General features: G+C 56.5%; 1 protein-coding gene across 3 annotated transcripts in view; it reads right to left on the bottom strand.

Annotated features, from left to right (window-relative positions):
* The window catches only part of VAV1 (vav guanine nucleotide exchange factor 1), a 64,057-nt gene that overhangs the window by 11,245 nt on the left and 34,324 nt on the right, over nucleotides 1-18,488 (bottom strand). For 2 of the 3 annotated variants that reach the window (XM_075902291.1, XM_075902290.1), the window contains exons 3-15: nucleotides 15,220-15,278; nucleotides 13,533-13,598; nucleotides 12,011-12,119; nucleotides 10,602-10,697; nucleotides 8,123-8,191; nucleotides 6,692-6,795; nucleotides 6,010-6,109; nucleotides 5,506-5,601; nucleotides 4,836-4,904; nucleotides 3,827-3,913; nucleotides 2,849-2,934; nucleotides 2,552-2,684; nucleotides 992-1,101 (exon numbers count right to left, since the gene is read on the bottom strand). In XM_075902291.1, the coding sequence (XP_075758406.1) occupies nucleotides 992-1,101; nucleotides 2,552-2,684; nucleotides 2,849-2,934; nucleotides 3,827-3,913; nucleotides 4,836-4,904; nucleotides 5,506-5,601; nucleotides 6,010-6,109; nucleotides 6,692-6,795; nucleotides 8,123-8,191; nucleotides 10,602-10,697; nucleotides 12,011-12,119; nucleotides 13,533-13,598; nucleotides 15,220-15,278 (1,184 nt within the window). The remainder of the gene's footprint in view (nucleotides 1-991; nucleotides 1,102-2,551; nucleotides 2,685-2,848; nucleotides 2,935-3,826; nucleotides 3,914-4,835; nucleotides 4,905-5,505; nucleotides 5,602-6,009; nucleotides 6,110-6,691; nucleotides 6,796-8,122; nucleotides 8,192-10,601; nucleotides 10,698-12,010; nucleotides 12,120-13,532; nucleotides 13,599-15,219; nucleotides 15,279-18,488) is intronic. The other variant, XM_075902292.1, reaches the window with a different exon arrangement.

Here is an 18,488-nt window from a genome sequence, read left to right as displayed (position 1 = left end):
GTGAGGAGCGGGAGGTAGCTAGCCGCCCTGAGGACAGGACTACGGGTTCAGACAGAGTTGTACTCAGGGTGGCTAGTCCATCCTGCCACTCGCGCCACCACGGCTACGCTTCCCTTCCTCGTGCACAGCGCCATCAGGCCTAGAGCAGGTATCTCTGCTTGGGCTGAAATTACAGAGCATAGCCGCCTCCTATGTGTGTCTGTGCAGTGCCCGGCCCAACGGGGCCCTGATCCCACCTGGGGCAGGGTCTGTCTCTCGCTGTGTCTGTGCAGCGCCTGGCCCAACGGGGCCCTGATCCCAGCTGGGGCAGGGTCTGTCTCTCGCTGTGTCTGTGCAGCGCCAGGCCCAACAGGGCCGTGATCCCAGCTGGGGCAGGGTCTGTCTCTCGCAGTGTCTGTGCAGCGCCCAGCCCAACGGGGCCCTGATCCCGGCTGGGGCAGGGTCTGTCTCTCGCTGTATCTGTGCAGCGCCCGGCCCAACGGGGCCCTGATCCCAGCTGGGGCAGGGTCTGTCTCTTGCTGTATCTGTGCAGCGCCTGGCCCAACGGGGCCCTGATCCCAGCTGGGGCAGGGTCTGTCTCTCGCTGTGTCTGTGCAGCGCCAGGCCCAACAGGGCCGTGATCCCAGCTGGGGCAGGGTCTGTCTCTCGCAGTGTCTGTGCAGCGCCCGGCCCAACAGGGCCCTGATCTCAGGTGGGCAGGGTCTGTCTCTCGCTGTATCTGTGCAGCGCCCGGCCCAACGGGGCCCTGATCCCAGCTGGGGCAGGGTCTGTCTCTCGCTGTGTCTGTGCAGCGCCCAGTGCAATGGGTCTGACCACTACCATTGTGCCACTAATAATCTGGGAAGCAACCGCCACTCAGGGATGGAGGAGGAGGGGAAGGGCAGGAGGTGTCAGAGATGTTTCAGAGAAAGGCTGGGACGGATTTTCGACAGCTACGCTGGGGAGATTCAGTGGGGAGGGGCGGGAGTGAGGGTGGGAGAGGGGCACATACATGGACATTTCAAACTGCTCCATCCACTTCTTCTTCAGCTCTCGGGTCTTGAAGAAGAGCTCGTAGCCCTGGGACCCGTACATACAGATGAGGTGGAACATGTGGGCCCACTGTAAAAACAAGTGTACTGATGTTTAACCAGTGCTCATGGGTGGTGTCCTTCCTCCTGCCTCCCATTCACTGTGGATCAGAGGAGACCCCAAGAGAGATGGGACCCCACCATCCCTCCCACCAGCAGCAGAGAGTGGCAGTGTGGACTAGTAGTTAGAGCAAGCAGTGGGGAGCCATGATGCCTGAGTTCTATTTCCAGCCTTGAGAGGGGAGCAAAGTCCAGTAATGGCAGCGAGGAATGCAGGGGTCAGGCTGCCAGGGACTACTCCTGGCTTTCGGGGGTGCAGCGCTGACTAGGAGTCAGAGGAGGGTGCGAGTAGCAGCCTCCTGGGCTCCTTCCTGGCTGGTGGGAGGGACGTGCCCACGGTTAGAGCAGAGGGATTCATTTGCCGACTCCCTCATAGAACCATAGAGCTGGAAGAGACCTCAGGAGTCATCAAGTCCAGCCCCCTGCCAAGGCAGGACCAACCCAACTAAATCAACCCAGCCAGGGCTTTGTCAAGCCGAGACTTAAACACCTCTAGGGATGGAGATTCCACCACCGCTCTAGGGAACCCAGCCCAGTGCTTCCCCACCCTCCTGGGGAAATTGTTTTTCCTAATATCCAACCTAGACCTCCCCGACTGTAACTTGAGACCATTGCTCCTTGTTCTGCCGTCCATCACTATGGAGAACAGCCTCTCTCCATCCTCTTTGGAACCCCCTTTCAGAAAGCTGAAGGCTGCTCTCAAATCCCCCCTCACTCTTCGCTTCTGCAGACTAAACTGACCCACCTCCCTCAGCCTCTCCTCATAGATCTTGTGCTGCAGCCCCCTCATCATTTTGGTTGCCCTCCACTGGACCCTCTCCAATGTGTCCTCATCCTTTCTGTAGTGGGGGGCCAGAACTGGACACAATAGTCCAGATGTGGCTTCACCAGAGCCGAATAAAGGGGAATAATCACATCTCTGGATCTGCTGGCAATGCTCCTCCTAATGCAACTTAATATGCCATTAGCCTTCTTGGCTACAAGGGCGCCCTGTTGATTCATGTCCACCTCCTCATCCACTGTAACCCCCAGGTCCTTTTCTGCAGAACTGCTACTTAGCCAGTCGGTCCCCAGCCTACGGCAGTTCTTGGGATTCTTCCATCCCAAGGGCAGGACTCTACACTTGTCCTTGTTGAACCTCACCCCTCTGGCAATGAGAGCTGGCAGATTCCATTAGCCCCAAGCCAAGGGCAGAAAAGGGTTGAGCCGGGGAGGGGGGGGAGGAGCTAGAGCGGGGCCAATACCTGGGTCAGCAGATGGGGCAGCCTGTGTGTGTGTCTGCTGCCCACTCCCAAGGAGGCGGGGGCAGCGGCTCTGTGCACGTGCGGATCAGTTCGTGAGGGGTGAGATGGGCAGAGTGCACGTGCCGGGGGTCAGCAGCGGGGAGAGGTTCCGGCTGGCTGCCCGCCCTGCAGTGTTACCTTCTTATTGTCCTTCTCTCCCAAGGAGTCATCCCGGATCTGGTACGTGTGGAGGTCGATGAAATCCCGCATCTCGTAGGAGTCCCCTTTCCTCTTGCAGATGAGCAGGGCTTGGTCCAGGAGGAAGGCGTACCTGCAAGGAACAGCGCCTGACATGGAGAGGGAAGGAGGCAGAACCTGGGGCAGATGAGGGTGGGGATGGGGGAACACACATCTGACTTAGAGGAACCTCAAGACCAGCCCTGCACTGGGCGCAGCTGGAGGCTGCTCAGACACCCAGCTCAGCTCTGCCCTCACCTGTCCATCTTGGAGCGTTTCTCAGCGCTGATGACCTTTAGTTCCCCGTCGATCTTCGGCCTCCCGTACTGGGCCAGCGACTGCGACTAGGAGAAGGGGGACAGAAAACCAAACCCTCTTATAGGAATTCAGTGCAAGACGCATGAAACCGGTGGGTGGAGAGTCCACGCCTGTTACTGGATGATGGTGCGAGTCCTAGAGCCACCTTTGTGTTTGGCCCTGGGTTCTTTCCCTGGGGGTCAGTCGCATACAAGGCCATGCAAGGGTCCTTCCCTCGCACAAGGGGCAGTAGCGATAATGGTGGGATCTTCTGCTCTAGAAATACCACCACAACCAGGAGGAGCGGGGCACGGGAACTGGTCTGAGCAAGAGCAGCGCTGACAAAGGCCAGACAACAGGGAGCAGTTGTGTGTGTGTCCACATGCTCCAGTTTGTTGAGACTATGCGTATTCCAGGAGAGAGGAGAAACCTGATACAGCCAGCTGGGAAAAAAACAATTTCCTGGAACGTGTTGGATGCAATCAGCTGGCTTAAGAGAAAGTGCAAATGAAATGAATGAAAGAATGTGAAAGAATGAAAAAGAATAAAAGGACAAGAATTTAGAAAAAAGCAATGAATGAAAAACAAATAAAATGAAAGAGGAAGAACGAACGAGCAGGGAATGAAAGAATCAACCCACCGGGGACTGAATGAAAGACAAAAGAAAAACGATGATGGAAGGAAGGAAACTAACGCAGACTGAAAGAGGAAGAATGAACAAATAAAGGAACAAATGGTTAAAGGAATGAATGTGAAACGTGATGGAGAAAGAAAGAACGAAAGAAAGATGGAGGAATAAACAAATGAAAGAGGAAAAATGAGAAAAGGAAGGCGGGGCCTAATGAACAGGGAAGGAAGAAAGGAGACAGGAAGAGAAGAGCGGAAGGAGGGAAGGCAGCCAGGCCTGGATGGGAGCAGTAGCTGGGGCGGGGAGCTCACCAGTTTCTCTATGGAGAGCTGGAAGTTGGTGATCTGTTTCAAGGTCTCATTGTCTCTCTTGATCTCGTTCACACACTGCGCCAGGTCCTGAGGGATGGAGGGTGGGGGACACAAGTCCTTGGTCAGCCCCATGATCCGTGGCTGGGTTTCCTCTTCACCAACCCCAGCCTCCCCACCCCACAAGTCCCTATCTCTGCCCCTGGCACCCGCTCCTCCACTAGGGCCCTGGCACCAGCACTAACACGTCTAGCTCCTATTTTATTTACATTTCAGCTCAGCAGACTTTGTTTTCAAGTTGACTGAGAATTTCAGTGTCCTTTTAAAGCATTGTTTTAGATTTTGATCCTTTTACATTTTCACAGTGGTGCAAAATGATGGGTTTTAAGCCTTCTCTTTTCTATTTATTTTGATTTCAATGTCCACGCTCAGGGCTAATTCTGAGGGGTTCAGACAATGACGTGCTGACGATGGGTTTCAAAATCCAAAAGCTTTATCACTTGTTAAAACACGACTTGTGAATGTCGCATGTCACATACCCCAAGTAACCACCCTTCAATCAAAAACTCATCCCTGCTTTTGCTAGGCCTAGCTCAAAAGGCCACTAGATAGTCACTCTAATAAGGTCTCCAGCAGCATTCTTCTTACTTTGCCTATCTCAGTTTCTGTTATTATCAATGGAAATATTTGCCTCCTGTAAGCTGAGCGGTTGGGCCGCCACCCAGGGGAGATTCAAATGCTGCCCAGATGATTAACAGAGTGTCCACAGCTGCTGGTAGCATGTCTTTCTACAGGTGGTACATATTTGCATGTGCTTTGGTGCACACAACAAAATGTATTCTGCACATGGATGGAAAAAATTAGAAGCATATGCCCCCCTCTCATGCGCACAATCACTCGCCAGGCTCTGAAGCTTTTTGTGCCAGCCCCAGTCTGGCAACCAAATCACTAAGACCCACTCACGACCATCCCCAAATCTGGGAGGGCCCGGGAGATGCTGAGCCGGCCTCACCCGCATGGCGTCCAGCGCCAGCCGCAAGTTCTCCTTCTCTGTTGGCTCCGTGGTGTGTTTCACCAGCTCCTAAAGAGGAAATAAGCCAGGATGGATTTTACCAAGTCAAAGGTATTTCTGGCTCTTTCTGCCACGGGCGCCAGGGTTCGTCACCTCTGCAAAGCAAAGCTTCATGGGACAGAGCTGGGACCCCATAGTGTTAGGTACTGTATGTGATTTATTAGGTACTTTACGGTAGCACCTTGGCGCCTCAGGACCAGGACACACTGGGCAAAGTATGTTATTTTAGGTGTATTATGGTAGTTCCGCTGAACCTCAGACAAACCAGGACAAACAGAAGGAACCACAAAGACGGCCCTGCCCCAAAGAGAAGACTGAATCTGACCTCAGGCATTGATGGAAGAGCTGCCCAAGCCCAGCAGGTACTGATACCAAGCCAAACACCTATGGGGCTTTTTCCTCCCAAAGGTGGTCATAGTTCTGTCTATTGTATAGAGGGAAACTGAGGCACGGAGCGGGGAAAGGACTTGGCCATGGTCACACAGCAGGCCAATGGCACAGTCAGGAATGGGACCCAGGACACCTGACCCCCAGTCATCTGCACAGCCCCCTTGATCAGGGCCCTTTGTGCCTCCCCCCCCCCACCCCCCCGCCAGCCATGGGTCCGTACCTGCAGGAGCAGATGGTATTTCAGCACCCGTTGCATGGGCACCATCAGGAGGTCGCGCAGGGTGAAGCGCCCGTTGTTGGCTCGCTGGGAGCATTCCTGTGCGACAGGAAGGGAAGGTCGTTGGCAGGGGGAGATGCCCACCGTGCAGGGCCTGGCCAGAGGGCCCCACACGCAGCAGCCCCAGCCCTATGTGATGGGACCCAGAGGGACCCTGCCTGAGCCAGGACTATGAAACCCACCCACCCTGGGACCCTCCAGCCAAGCCCTCCCAACCCCCAACCCTTTGGCACCCCAGCCGAATTCTCTGCATCCCTCCCCCCACGCCAACCTATGGCACCCCCTGCCATGCCTCTGACGGCCCAGCTCCATGGGGCTTTGGGGACCCCTTGCCCATGGGGTGTAGGAGGGATTTTGGGGGTGCCCGCGGGCACCCAGGAGGGTGGGGCTTTCCTGAGAGCATGGCTGGGGAGAGGGGCTATGACGATACCGAAACATGGCCCTGACCTCCAGCTTCATCCTCACGTCCATGTTGGTGCCAGCCAGTTGGTCCAGCCACCGGCTGGCTGCTTCCACCTGACTGCAGTATTTGCCGTAGAGCAGGAACCTGCCGGGGAAAGGGGGTGGCCGTGAGCCTGGGAGGGAGAGCTGGAGAACAGCCCTGGCTCCCCTCGACTCGTCTTCTCCACTCTCCACTCAGGGAAGGGAGGGAGGGATACGGGGAGGAAGAGAGGGAGGGAAGGAGAAAGGGACTCTATGGAGGAGACCAGCCCCCCCCCCCCGAGACAGGGGACACAGATGAGATGAAGCTAGTCAGGGCTCAGCATGAAGAGCCACGACATCTGGGAAAGAAGTGCTGGGAGCCCCATGTCCCCCCTGGGGAAGAGGGGGAGGACACAGGGACCAGCTGTGCCCCAATGCCCTGATCCACCTCTGCTCTCCACGAGGTGCTCAGCTGGAGGCCCCATGGGAGCAGGGAATATAGAGGGGAGCAGAGAGGAGGGGGCATCTCCCCGGATTCTCCCTGTGCTCCCGGGGCAGGAAGAAGAAAGGGAACCGAGCCTCCTCCCAGCAAGCGGAGCTGGGTCCCGGGAAGCACATGGGGCGACAGAGCATGATCCAGACAGAAGCTCTCCCACCTTTTCCTGTGGCTGTGCTGCCCAGCCCCACCTGTCCGGCCAAGCCTCACCTTTCCTTGTACTTGATGAAGAGCTGGTAGAGGTTCTGGGCGTTGTTGAAGGACAGGGCGCTCTTCAGGTCCTCCAAGAAGAACCGATGCACCTTCAGGAGATCCTAGGAGTGTGTTGGGGGGGTCAATCAGCTCAGAGCCACCTAACCAGCCACAACTAGCTCAGTCGCCAGCTCAGGGCTGTACAGAAAGGTCACGTGCACCATGCCGGAGACCCATGGGTGCAGGCTTCGACCTGGACACCAGGATGAGGCGATGGAGCCCACCAGAACATGTGCTTCCTGAGCTAACAGCTGATGTGAAAAATTTCCCAGTCCCCTCTTATGGACCAGGAGCCCAATGTGCTTGGTGCTGTACACACAGAGAACAGAAATATCAGTGGGGCCAGATGCCCAGGGGGTACAAATGGGTGTGGCCCTGCCAGAGTCAATGGGCCGGATCCCTCAGGTGGTGTTCATGAGACCCCCTTGTTCCAACAACCAGACCTATCCAAAGCCAGAACCCAGGAGTTCTGGCTATGAACCCCTCTTGATCTAACCCCTAGACAAGGCTCCCAGAGGCAGGAGTAGAACCCAGGCGCTCTCTCTGCTAAGCCAGCTCGTTCTAACCAGCAGCCTGCACTTCCCAAGTGGAGCCTGTCACTTCTAGGCAGCCACCCATGCCCAGTGTTCCCCATAAGCTGGGCACCTGTGTGACCCCCTCAGGAGAATTTCAAATGCTGATTAGCAGAGAGCCCACAGATAGGACACTGGGTTTGATGGACTTTGGCTCTGACCCAGTATGGCTGTTTCCACTGGTGGTGCATATTCACAGATGCCTCAGTGCACATACAAATTATTCCGCACATGGATGGAAACGATAAGAGGGAACTACGGCATGAGAGAAAGTGACATAACTTGCCCTACACGGAGCACCAGTGAGATTTGAACCCAGGGAAGCTCCATCAGCTGCTAACAAGTAGCAGGTTATTATCCACTTTGTGGAACAGTCACTAGAATGGGGCGGAGTCACACAGCACAGGGACGGTGGGTTGCTGGGTGGTGTTTAGCCTGGGTTTCCAGCAGAGGCGATGCATGGGGGGGAGGGAGTATGAAGGGTCACATGCTCCCCTCGCTGCTTTCCTGGCTGTGTCGTTCGGGGGAGAGGCAAGACCCCACTGCATTCCCCTGCTCCCCCCACTGTTGCTGGTGAGTGTGGGGAGTAGCTGGACCCCTGCTGCGGGTGCTATCCCCGCAACCCCACTAGTCACCTTGCTGGCTGCTGGTCAGCCTCCACCCCACCTGGTTGGGGAAAGAGGGGGGTGGGGATGGAGCAAGGGCAGAGGAGAGTTGTCCTGTGTGTGGAGGGGGGGAGGTTTTGCATGGCCAGTGGCCCCCTGAGTTTGAGTGAAGAGGGGTGTCTGCAGGAAAAAGGGAGGAGAAAGCCCCTTACCTCGATGTTGATGAAAATGTTCTCCATGTCTTGGGGCTTCAGAAATCTGTGCAGGGGCTTCATAAAGTGCTGCAAACACACACACAGCGGGGAGGGGGGGTGGTCACGGTGGGCAGACTTGTCCGTGTCACACGATGCAGGGGCCGGATGCTACAGACAGCTCTAGGCGGGATTTTCATGGACCAGCCCCCCGGGAGCGACGGCTGCAGAGACCGCAGACGGGACAACGGGAGAGGAAGTGGCTGCCAGCCTGGGGAGGGCAGATCGTGTGTGCACGTCTGGGATTTGGGGGGGAGGGGAGAGGGGGAAGGCATAAGCTAGTGAAGCTGAAATGCTAGTGGTCCAGAAGTGGAAGGCGGAAGGTTAAAGGGAGCCACGGTTTAAAGCTGCGCTCAAGCGAAGATTAAACTGAGCTCGAACTATTTTGCTACATGGGGGCCAAATATTTGCTCATGGGCTCGTCAGTTCAGCAGTAAAAGGTCTGACACGATCCAGTGGCTGGAAGAGGGTGGCCAGGTGTCCAGGTTTTGGTGGAACACCTGGTCGAAAAGGGGCCCGTGTAGCACTGCAGATTGGGCCGCTGGTTGTCGGGCTGTGGTGCCGTGGGATGGGGCTGGCAGGTGCCGTGCGGTTCCCAGGAAACAGCCAGCATGTCCCCGCTCCGGCAGTCATATGTAGGAGCAGCCAGGGGGCTCGGCGTGTGCCCCCACCCCACCCGCTGCCCTCACCACTCCTATTGGCCAGGAGACATGGCCAATGGGAGAGGCAGGGGCGGTGCTTACGTACAGGGCAACGTGCTGAGCTGGTTGCTTCCAGGACCTGTGTGAGGTACCACTGCCCAGAGGCTGCACTTCTGGCCCCCACCCAGGTCCCAACCCCCAGCCCTGATCTGCCCTCCTGCCCTGCAAACCCCTCAATGCCAGCTCAGAGCACCCTCCTGCACCCCAAACTCCTGCTCCCCAGGCCCACCCCAGGGCCCACACCCCCAGCCGGAGCCCTCAAGCATCCCAGCCCCTGGAGCCAGCCTCGAGAAAATGAGAAAGTGAGCAGGGATGGAGAGAGTGAGCAGTGAGGGAGGGGATGGAGTGTGTGGGGGCGGAGCCTCAGAGGAGGGGCTGGGGCATGGGCGGGGCAAAGGTGGTGGGTTTTGTGGGAGGCTGGAAGTTGAAGTGAAACGAATTCAGACGGGAAACCAAACGAAGATCAGAGGTGAAAGGAAGGGGGCGCACCCCACCTGGCACTGGGGCGCTCTGCTGCAGGAGGAGACTTCCAGCCAGACTCCCAGGGCTCTCCTGCAGGCGGCCGTGCTAAGCAGCACTTAGCCAGGCAGGCTAACGGGACTGGCTAGGGGTGCGCCCCACCCCTGTCCAAGACTATCCAAGCCCCCCGCCCCGTCTATATTCCCTGCTCCCATGGTGCCTTTTCTTTTCTTTCTTCTTTGTCAAGGAATGTCAGGGTTCAGATACAAAAATCAAATGTTGTCACTGACGATTGTGCTCGCAGTGAAAGGTTCTGCAGAATGCCTGGCGTGGGCGGTGGGTAATGCAGGCAAGGGAAGGCGTTGCCTTCGCCGAACTGCCTACACTGCCCAGCCGCCTGGGCGGGGCTGGGGCCGCACCGCACGGCTCCCCAGAGCCCGGGGAAAGCGGGGCCCATGCCGTGCGGCTCCCCCCTGGCTGAGGAAGGCCACTACGTGGGGGAAGGCTGGGGCCACATCGTAAGCCAACCCACAGCTGGGGCTGGGCGGGGCTTGGCTGGGGGGGGGGATTGTTGAAGGGGAATAGTCTGGGGGGAAAGGGGTGTGGCTTTGGGCAGAAGAGGCGGGGCTTTATCTTCCCTTCCCCAGCTGGGCCAACACCCGCCACCCATGTTGCCTGCAAATTTCCTACCAGCTCTAGGGGGAGGCCCCTCGTCTCCGTAGCTTTGGTGGGAGGTAGCAGACTCTAGATCACACACCCCCCGGGGCAGGGGCCAACAGATTTGCCGGGCCCCTCGGCAGGGTGTGTGTGGGGGGAGGGCTCTGTGCTCCCGGAAGGAGTGGGTGGGGGGGTTAGTGCCCCCCAGAGTGTCCCACGCGGCCACCCACCCAACCCTCAGAGCTGCCCAGGGCGCGATGCTTGGCTGTTTAAAGGGCTCGGGGATCTGACGACTGCTGCTGCTGCTGCTGCTGCTGCTGCTGCTTTTGAGTTGCCGAGCTCCAGGGCAACTGCCCCCTTCTCCCTCCATTAGCTGCCTATGGTGCAGCCACTATGGGCTATGCAGATCTCTGTACTCCCCCCTGTCCCCTAAGCAGCTCCACGGTGACCACTGGCCCCTTCCCAGGCGCATCCTCCCAGCTCTGCCCCACACTGTGCAGCCCCCCCATGAAGGGGGCCAGGGAAGCCAAGTGGAGGTGAGCCTTTGTTCTCTAGATCACAGCGGGGAAGGTCTGTGCGCCCCCACACAGATGGCAGGGCCAGGGGCCGCTCGCCCGCCGTACCAGATAGATGGATTCTAGTGTGTCCGTGTACTTCTCCTCCGTCTGCCGGATTTCCTGGAGGCAGCAGTTCCGCTTATCCAGCTCTGTCAACTTCTGCTGCAGGAAGGCACAGGGCAGGGACTTGACATTCTGTATCCCTAAGGGGCCAGATACTCCCCCGGAGTTCCCATGACTCCCCCAAACTCGGAGTAGAACCCAGGGATCCAGGTTCAAAGTAGGAATGTCGAGGTGTAGTCGACTATACGATTAACCGATAAGCCTACGCATATTGGTTAATCCAGTCGGCTGTGTGTATGTCCCTCCCCCCACTCCACTTGCTGCCTCTGTATCAGAGGCAGCAAGGGGAGGGAGCAGGAGCTGGTGCTGGGCGGAGCCGGCTTAAAAGCTGGTTCTCCCCAGCGCTGGCTCCACTGTGTCACCTGCCCCCCCATGCTGCTACCTTTGTCAGAGGCAGCAGTGCGGGTGGGGTGGGAGTGGGGTGGGGCAGCTTCTGTCCGCGGTGAGCCTGGGCCCGTCATGGACAGAGGCTGGTCCCGCAGCAGCTCCTGTCCACGGGGGGTCCGAGCTCCCTGCAAAGGACAGCCTCTGTCTGAAGGGAGCTTGGACCCCCGCTGCAGACAGGGGCTGCTGCTGGACCATCCTCTGTCCACAGCCAGCCTGGGCCGCTGCAGACAGAGGCTGCTTCATAGCAGCCTCCCCCGCCCTCCTGGAGCAGCCTCTGTCTGGGGGGCGCTCAGACCCCCCCGTGGACAGGGGCTGCTGCCACCCCCTGCTGCATCAGAGGCAGCAGTGTAGGGTGGCAGGGAGCTGGTCTGAGCAGGGGGCTGGTTTTTAAACTGGCTCCCCTCACAGGCCAGCTCCCGCCTGGCACCCTGCAGTGCTGCCTCTGATACAGAGGCAGCAGCGCGGGGTGGCAAGGGACGCCCCGGGAGTGGGGCCTGAGCGCACTGGCTGCCGGCCCCACCCCCGAGGACTATAGAATAGTCGAGTAACCGATACGAATTCATGTGGTAACTCGACTATTCAACTCCCCGATTTCTAACATTCCTAGTTCAAAGCCCCCTCTACATCAACCACTTAGACTCCAGATCTCTACCCAAGCTGGGAGCACAGCCCCGGAGTCATGACTCTCCTGGTTCTGCTCTACTCCCAGAAGGGTGGGAAAAGGGAGAGGGAGAGGGAGTGGGGGTGGGGCAGGACAAGCATGTTCTTTTTTTGTGAGTAGATCCCACTCCCCTTCCAGAGCTGGGAACAGAATCCAGGAGCCCTCACTCCCAGCCTCCAGTTTTGACCACTAGCTCTCACTCCCTTCCCGGAGTCCCAGGACATCTCCACAGGCTCAAGCCATCAGCAGGGTGCATCCCACTCCCGCAGCAGGGACTCAGCGACCCGCCCTTCCTGTCACTTACCGGTGTGGCGACCGGCTCCGACCTCATCAGGTCTTCGTAGATTTCATCGCCTTCCGCCTCCTCGTTCTCCACACAGTCGTACAGGTCGTCATCTTCCTCCACCGTGTCACTGGGGGGCGAGCGCAAGAAGGAAGCTCAGTGCCTGGGGCCAGGGCTGAGCCTTACCTTGCAGAACACTCCAGATATTCAAATGCAAGGGTCAGAATCCAATACTTAGGCACCTAAATCACCAGCCTGATTCTCAGAAGGGATAGGCTCCCAAGAGGGGTGCTGGTTCCTCAGCGCCCTCTGATTAATATCTGCACAGACCCCGACCGGGATCAGGGCCCCGTCATGCTGGGCCCTGCACGGACCCCAGCCGAGATCAGGGCCCCGTCATGCTGTGCCCTGCACAGACCCTGACCAGGATCAGGGCCCCGTCATGCTGGGCGTTGCACAGAGCCCAGATGAGATCCAGACCCCGATTGTCCTGGTACAGAACAGACCCCAAAAAGATGAGACCCTCATTCTGCCAGACACCTCACAGACACCAACTGAGATCAGGACCCCCTGTTTCAGGCATTGCCCAGACCCTGGCCAAGATGGGGCCCCCCTTTTACTGGGACAGTGTTTAATTTGTAGCAGGGCTGAGCCCCAGCATCGGTGGACCTGCCAGTTCACAGCCCTGGCACCGCAGGGCCTGGCAGCTCAGAGCTCCGGCACCTCTAGGTCTGGCAGCTCGGAGCCCTGGAATTGCTGGGCCTGGCCGCTCAGAGACCAGCACTGCTGAGTCTGGCAGCTCAGAGCCTGGCACCTCTGGGTCTGGCAGATCAGAGACCAGCACCTCCGAGTCTGGCAGCTCGGAGCCTGGCACCTCTGGGTCTGGCAGCTCAGAGCCTGGCACCTCTGGGTCTGGCAGATCAGAGACCAGCACCTCTGAGTCTGGCAGCTCGGAGCCTGGCACCTCTGGGTCTAGCAGCTCGGAGCCTGGCACCTCTAGGTCTGGCAGCTCGGAGCCCTGGAATTGCTGGGCCTGGCCGCTCAGAGACCAGCACTGCTGAGTCTGGCAGCTCAGAGCCTGGCACCTCTGGGTCTGGCAGCTCGGAGCCCCGGCACCTCTGGGTCTATCAGCTCGGAGCTCCGGCACCTCTGGGTCTGGCAGATCAGAGACCAGCACCTCTGGGTCTGGCAGCTCGGAGCCCCGGCACCTTTGGGTCTAGCAGCTCGGAGCCTGGCACCTCTGGGTCTGGCAGCTCAGAGCTCGACATCATCTGTGCTGAATGTACAAAAATGGCTTGAGCCTCAGCCCCTCTTTCCTTACCAATTAAGCAGCGGGCGAGTCCCTGCCCTTCGGTATAAACGGGGCGACAGAGGAAGAGCGAGCTCTCCACTTTACAGAGGCAGAAAAGCGAATACAGGGAGAAGCGACGTGTGCAGAGTTGCCCAGTGGGAAAGCGAGCAAAGAACTCTCCTGAGCACCCACCCGGCGCTCTCTCCGGTCACTCCCCTACGGCTCTGGGTGGAGACGCGGCGGGACACTTACTCGATCTGATCCGAAAGGTCGCCGTAAACGTCATTGTCCGCGACGCTGTCCTCGGTGGGGAAGGGTCTAAAAGAGAACAGAGCACCCGGTTGGAACGCTGGCAAAGCCTCCTCCGCTAACGCCTCTGGCCTTTCCTCCCCTCAGTTGTACCCCTGCAGCTCCCATGTCTCAGCGGCACCCGGCAACCTGCATCCCTGCCCGTCGTGCCAGCCGGGGTCCCTCAGGTGGCCGTCCATGGGCAAACGTGGACAGACATCATGGTCAACCAAGATGGCCATTCATGAGACTCATGACTGCCACAGCCAATAATGTCTAATTGAGGGGATGGTTTGGAGGCAGGATTGGGCCTTGACTGAGGGGTTGGTGGGGAACCACGTTGCTGTCTCATGAATATTCTGGAGAATTTGAACATTTTTGCCATCTCAAATGGGGACATAAAGCTGCACTCTTGAATCTAATCCCACCCTGAAAAAAAAGACATTTACTTTCATTTCTACTGCATCAAAATGTTTCATTTCAATAACTTCAAGTATTTTGTTCAGATTGGGGCCTATTTTACCTCTTTTTTTAAAAAACAACTTTTTACCCATCTAAATAGCTCCAAATGGAAAAATTGGGATTTTTTTCCCCTTTGAAAATGTCCAAATGACACATTTTGACCATTTCAAAACTTTCCTCCGCGTCACGAAATTTGGCTGATCTGTCCCTCTTTCACAGCAGGTTTTGATGAATCAGGATTTTCCAGCTGAATGAATCATCTGGGCAAGAGCATAAAGTCACCCAGTGCAGGACTCTGGCTGTGTCTACACTGGGAAGGTTTGGCAACAGAAGTGCTGTCGACATGCAAAAGTCGGCAAAAGTGAAAACCGGTCAAAGTGGTTTTTCTGCCTCCCACTGTCGACATTTCCCAGCCACATTCTTAGGTCCCCTGTCGACAGACAGAGCAAAGCATTGTGGGTGAGCATCCCACAGTGCAGTGTGGTGGGAAGGCAGAGCTGATCCCTGCGTTTCTTGGGATTCCCTTATAGCTCTGTGAGCTCTCCGTGCTGAGGAACGTCAAAAAGCAGCACAGCCCTCCCCCTGCAGCAGCAGCCTGTCTGCCACTGTGTTCCTAACTGGACAGAACAGGAGCCTTCCAATGATTTGCTCACTCAACTGTCAGATACTTCCTGGAGCTCTGAAAGAAGACAGGCGCATGCCTGCCTGCAGGGCAGCAGAGATCACAAAACACTGAGCAGAGCCATCAGGGCAGGCCTTGTGGGATACTGGTGGAAGCCAGTTCTCTCAACAAAACAAACAGCAGAGTCCACCCTGGCTCTTTGTTGACAATAAAGAGAAGGGAAAACACAAAAGTCTCTCTTGGGTTGGAAGTTTATTGTCGCCAAAACTAGGGATTTTCCCCAACAATAGTTGCATTGTAGTGTAAACACTCTTACTATTTTTTTTGCCAAAAGGCAGGATTTGGCAACAAAACATGCCAGTGTAAACAAGGCTTCTGTCTGTATCCCTGGGATGTGGATCCTAGCCCCATGTCGGCTGCCTGTTAGGAACCATAAACTGGGATGCTTTTCAGCAAGGAGAGGCCAGGTGATATTAATGAACTACCAGGTTTATTCCCCCCCCCCACCAGAACATTCAAATGCCTTGCTGTAGCACTCAACCAGAGAGCATGCCTCCCCATACTTACACGATCCCTTTGCTTTGAGCTATCTGCGTCCACGACAGAATTGACAAGGTCTCAATCACCTGGAAGGGGAGAAAGGGGAGTGTTACCCCAGGGGACAAGAAGGACAATTGCTGGGGTGACAACTGCAGTGAGGGTGGATTGGACCCCAGAACCCGGATTGGACTCCCCAAGGCTCTGGGAATGCAGCACTGCCCCGTGAGCATGTTAAACGGAGGGCAGCAGAGAGTGATCCTCCATCCACTGCGAGAAATGGAGTCTCCCGCTCCCAGGGGAGCAGCGGAACGCTGAGCCCGGTTGCACAAATGGTTCTTTGGTGCTAAACCCCAGCAGCTCCTGTGCCCTGGGTAAAATATGCAGCAGACAGGGGAATGGGGAAGGTTTTCCCAACCGCAAAATCGTCTGGGCCAAATGTGCGGCTTTGCGAAAGAAAAAAACCAGGTGATGCCTCTGTTCTGCGTTCTTTCATCCCGCAAAGCAATAAAGAACCAAGGTAAAGTTTCCATAAAGAGAGACTAACACATACTCGGCGACATGGCGTCTTTCACACACCATGCCCCCCGTAACACCCCACATCTGGAGTACAGCACAGCACAGCAGCTGGGGAGCAGCTGCTTTAGCCGACAAAGAAACCCCTCCGCATTTAAAGTCACAGGACACATCCTCTTTTTGGTACTGTCCATTGCTACAAACGGCACAACGATTTGTGCTTTGGGTGCTCCCAATGAACCAAACTTCCAGGTTCTTGGGCTGCTTTTGTACGTGCCGAGTTAAGGAATTTGAGAGCTTTGGATTGGAAGAGGCGGTATCAATCTACGTTAAACTCCGGCTTCCAGAGTGAAAGCACCACGAAACCAAAACAGGAGCTACTGAGAGGCCACCCGCTCACTTCCCAAGAACCATTATTTCTCATGGTTATTTATTTGTGTTTCAGTAGCAACTACAGATCCCCAATCAAGATCACCACCCCTTCCTGCATGGCTCTGCACAGACCCATTGTGCAGGCAATGCACAGACGCCCCCCCTTGGAATCAGAACCCCCCATTGTTCTGGGCCCTGTGTAGACATCCCCCCCTCCCCGAGAGCTGGGCCCTGTTGTGTGGGCGCTGCACAGTCCTGGTAAGAGACACTCCCGGCCCTGAAGAGTTTATGAAATAGACAAAGGGCGGGAGGAGAAAGGCAGCATCAGGCTGTGCTGCCATCTGCGTCCTCGCGCCCTGGGTCAGTTCTCCAGGCCCTGCCACGCAGCTGTGCTCTGGTTTTGCACAGCACCTAGCTTGGCAGGTCCCCATCCCTGACTGGCGCTCCAAGGCGCAGCCCCCAGTCCTGATCAATAGCACTAATGCCCACGACACCGCGATACCACCACGGTTTAGCCCGGGCAGCGAAAACAGCTGTTCCAGGCCCGGGGGATGATGTCACTGTGCTGCAGCGTGCCATGGCAGCCCCGCAGACATTGCCTGGTGCCAAGCAAATGTTGTGGCACTGACCCCCTCCCCTCCGCCTTCTGCCCTGAGACAGCGCTGGAGCGCCAGGGCTGGCTGGGGAGCAAGGGAAGTGAGTGGGTCCTACATCGCTCTCTGACTCCAGAGGGCTCTCCAAGATGGCTGCCTCATGACAGTCCAGGTTTCGGGTTGTGTGCCCAAGCGCCATTTGACAAACCCTGAGATCCTGTTTTACGATTGGGATGTGGGGAGGGGGTGGACCAGTGGTGGAGCCTTGTGGGAGAAGTGTGAGAAAGGGGTGGGGCTTGGAAGAAGAACCAGGCAATGGCTTAAGGGAAGAGATGGAGCAAGGGGCGGGGCCTTGAGGGAAGGGGCGGAGCCTCATGGGGGGGGGTCTCATTACCAGCCATTAGGAAGGTGGCAGCTTACACCAGTCAAAGCCAAAAGGGGGCCAGAGAGAGGGCGTCTTATTGGGTCTCTCAATGGCCCCGGACAGCTTAAAGCCTCTTAAAGGAGGTGGCGAGGGAAAAAGAAAGATATTATGTCACCTCAGAGATCTGTCTGGAGAGGAAGCATAAAACTCCTCACTTCCTCCTTGGCCAAGACTATTTGACACACTCTGTGCGGTGTGGTGGAGGAACCTTTCGCTTTTCCCGGTTCAGCAGGGTTCAGGGGAGACAGCTCCAAGGAGGGTTCCACTGTCACGCAAATCACTGAGTTGGCTGATTGACTAGTACGTGACCATGAAGCCAAGTGCATGGAGATGAGGCCTTAAGAGACGGGGGATGGGAATGATCAAGAGCCAGAAAGAACTCTCACATGAAGAGACAAATATACAGATGCAGAATAATGGCTTAATTGAGTATAAAACCAAAAGGGACTGTTGAGATCAAATCTGATAACTACAGAAAACGGGGAGGGGAGAAGCTTTTAGTTGCCCTACTGGGCTACCAGCTCAAGGGGACCCTTAGAATAAACCGGAAAAGTGGCAAAGGAAATGCTTTTTCCACAAGGCAGACGATTCCCCTGTGGAACTCACTGCCACAGGAGTCTGCCATGGCTCAGAATTTGCCAAAATTCAAAGGGGATTTGGCTATTGACATGGGCAATGAGGAGATCCAGAGTTAGAACAGCAAATGCTAAATGTTTTGGAAGGGCGAGAAACTCATTAGGGCACAAAACAATCCCTCACTATTGAGGATTAAAAGAACTTTTTCCTGAGGGGAAATTATCCCACCTGCAGCAGAATATGAGTCAGAATATGCAGCAGAATTCTGCGGCAGAATATGAGTCTGACCCTTATTTATTAGGGGAAACAAAAGACAGAACTATGTAGCACTTACTTATTAGGTGTATTACAACAGTGCTAGAAACCCCATGTCTGGACTAGGACTCCACTGTGTCAGGCGCTTATAATATTATCTATTTAGGAGTATTACATCATACTTAGGAGCCCTGTTCTCAGCCCAGGATCCCATTGTGCTTGGTGCTGTAATTTTTAATTTGTTTTTTTATGGGGCTGTCTACACCACGAGATTATTTCAAAATAACTAGGGGGCTGTGCCCGCTGCTTGCTACGCTCGCCAAGCCCCCTCTTTCTGGAGGCAGGCAGCCCCATTCTTCCCCCCGGCCACTGGAGGCATGACCAAGCCATGACACTCCAGACCTGCCCCTTCTCCCCCAAGGCCACCGGGCCGAGGCCAGCCCAGCTCCGTCTCTCTCCCTCCAGCCGCTGGCAGGGTGGGTGGGGCGAGGCCACGGTGCAGCAGTCCCAGCTCTCGAGCACTGGGAAAGAGGAGGGGGGAGGAGGAAGGAAGGGAGGAGACA

The sequence above is a fragment of the Pelodiscus sinensis genome, chromosome 19 (genome assembly GCF_049634645.1).
Source record: "Pelodiscus sinensis isolate JC-2024 chromosome 19, ASM4963464v1, whole genome shotgun sequence".
NCBI classification, from domain to species: domain Eukaryota; kingdom Metazoa; phylum Chordata; order Testudines; family Trionychidae; genus Pelodiscus; species Pelodiscus sinensis.
Note: the sequence above shows the minus strand (reverse complement) of the source record. Positions and strands in the feature narration are given on the sequence as shown.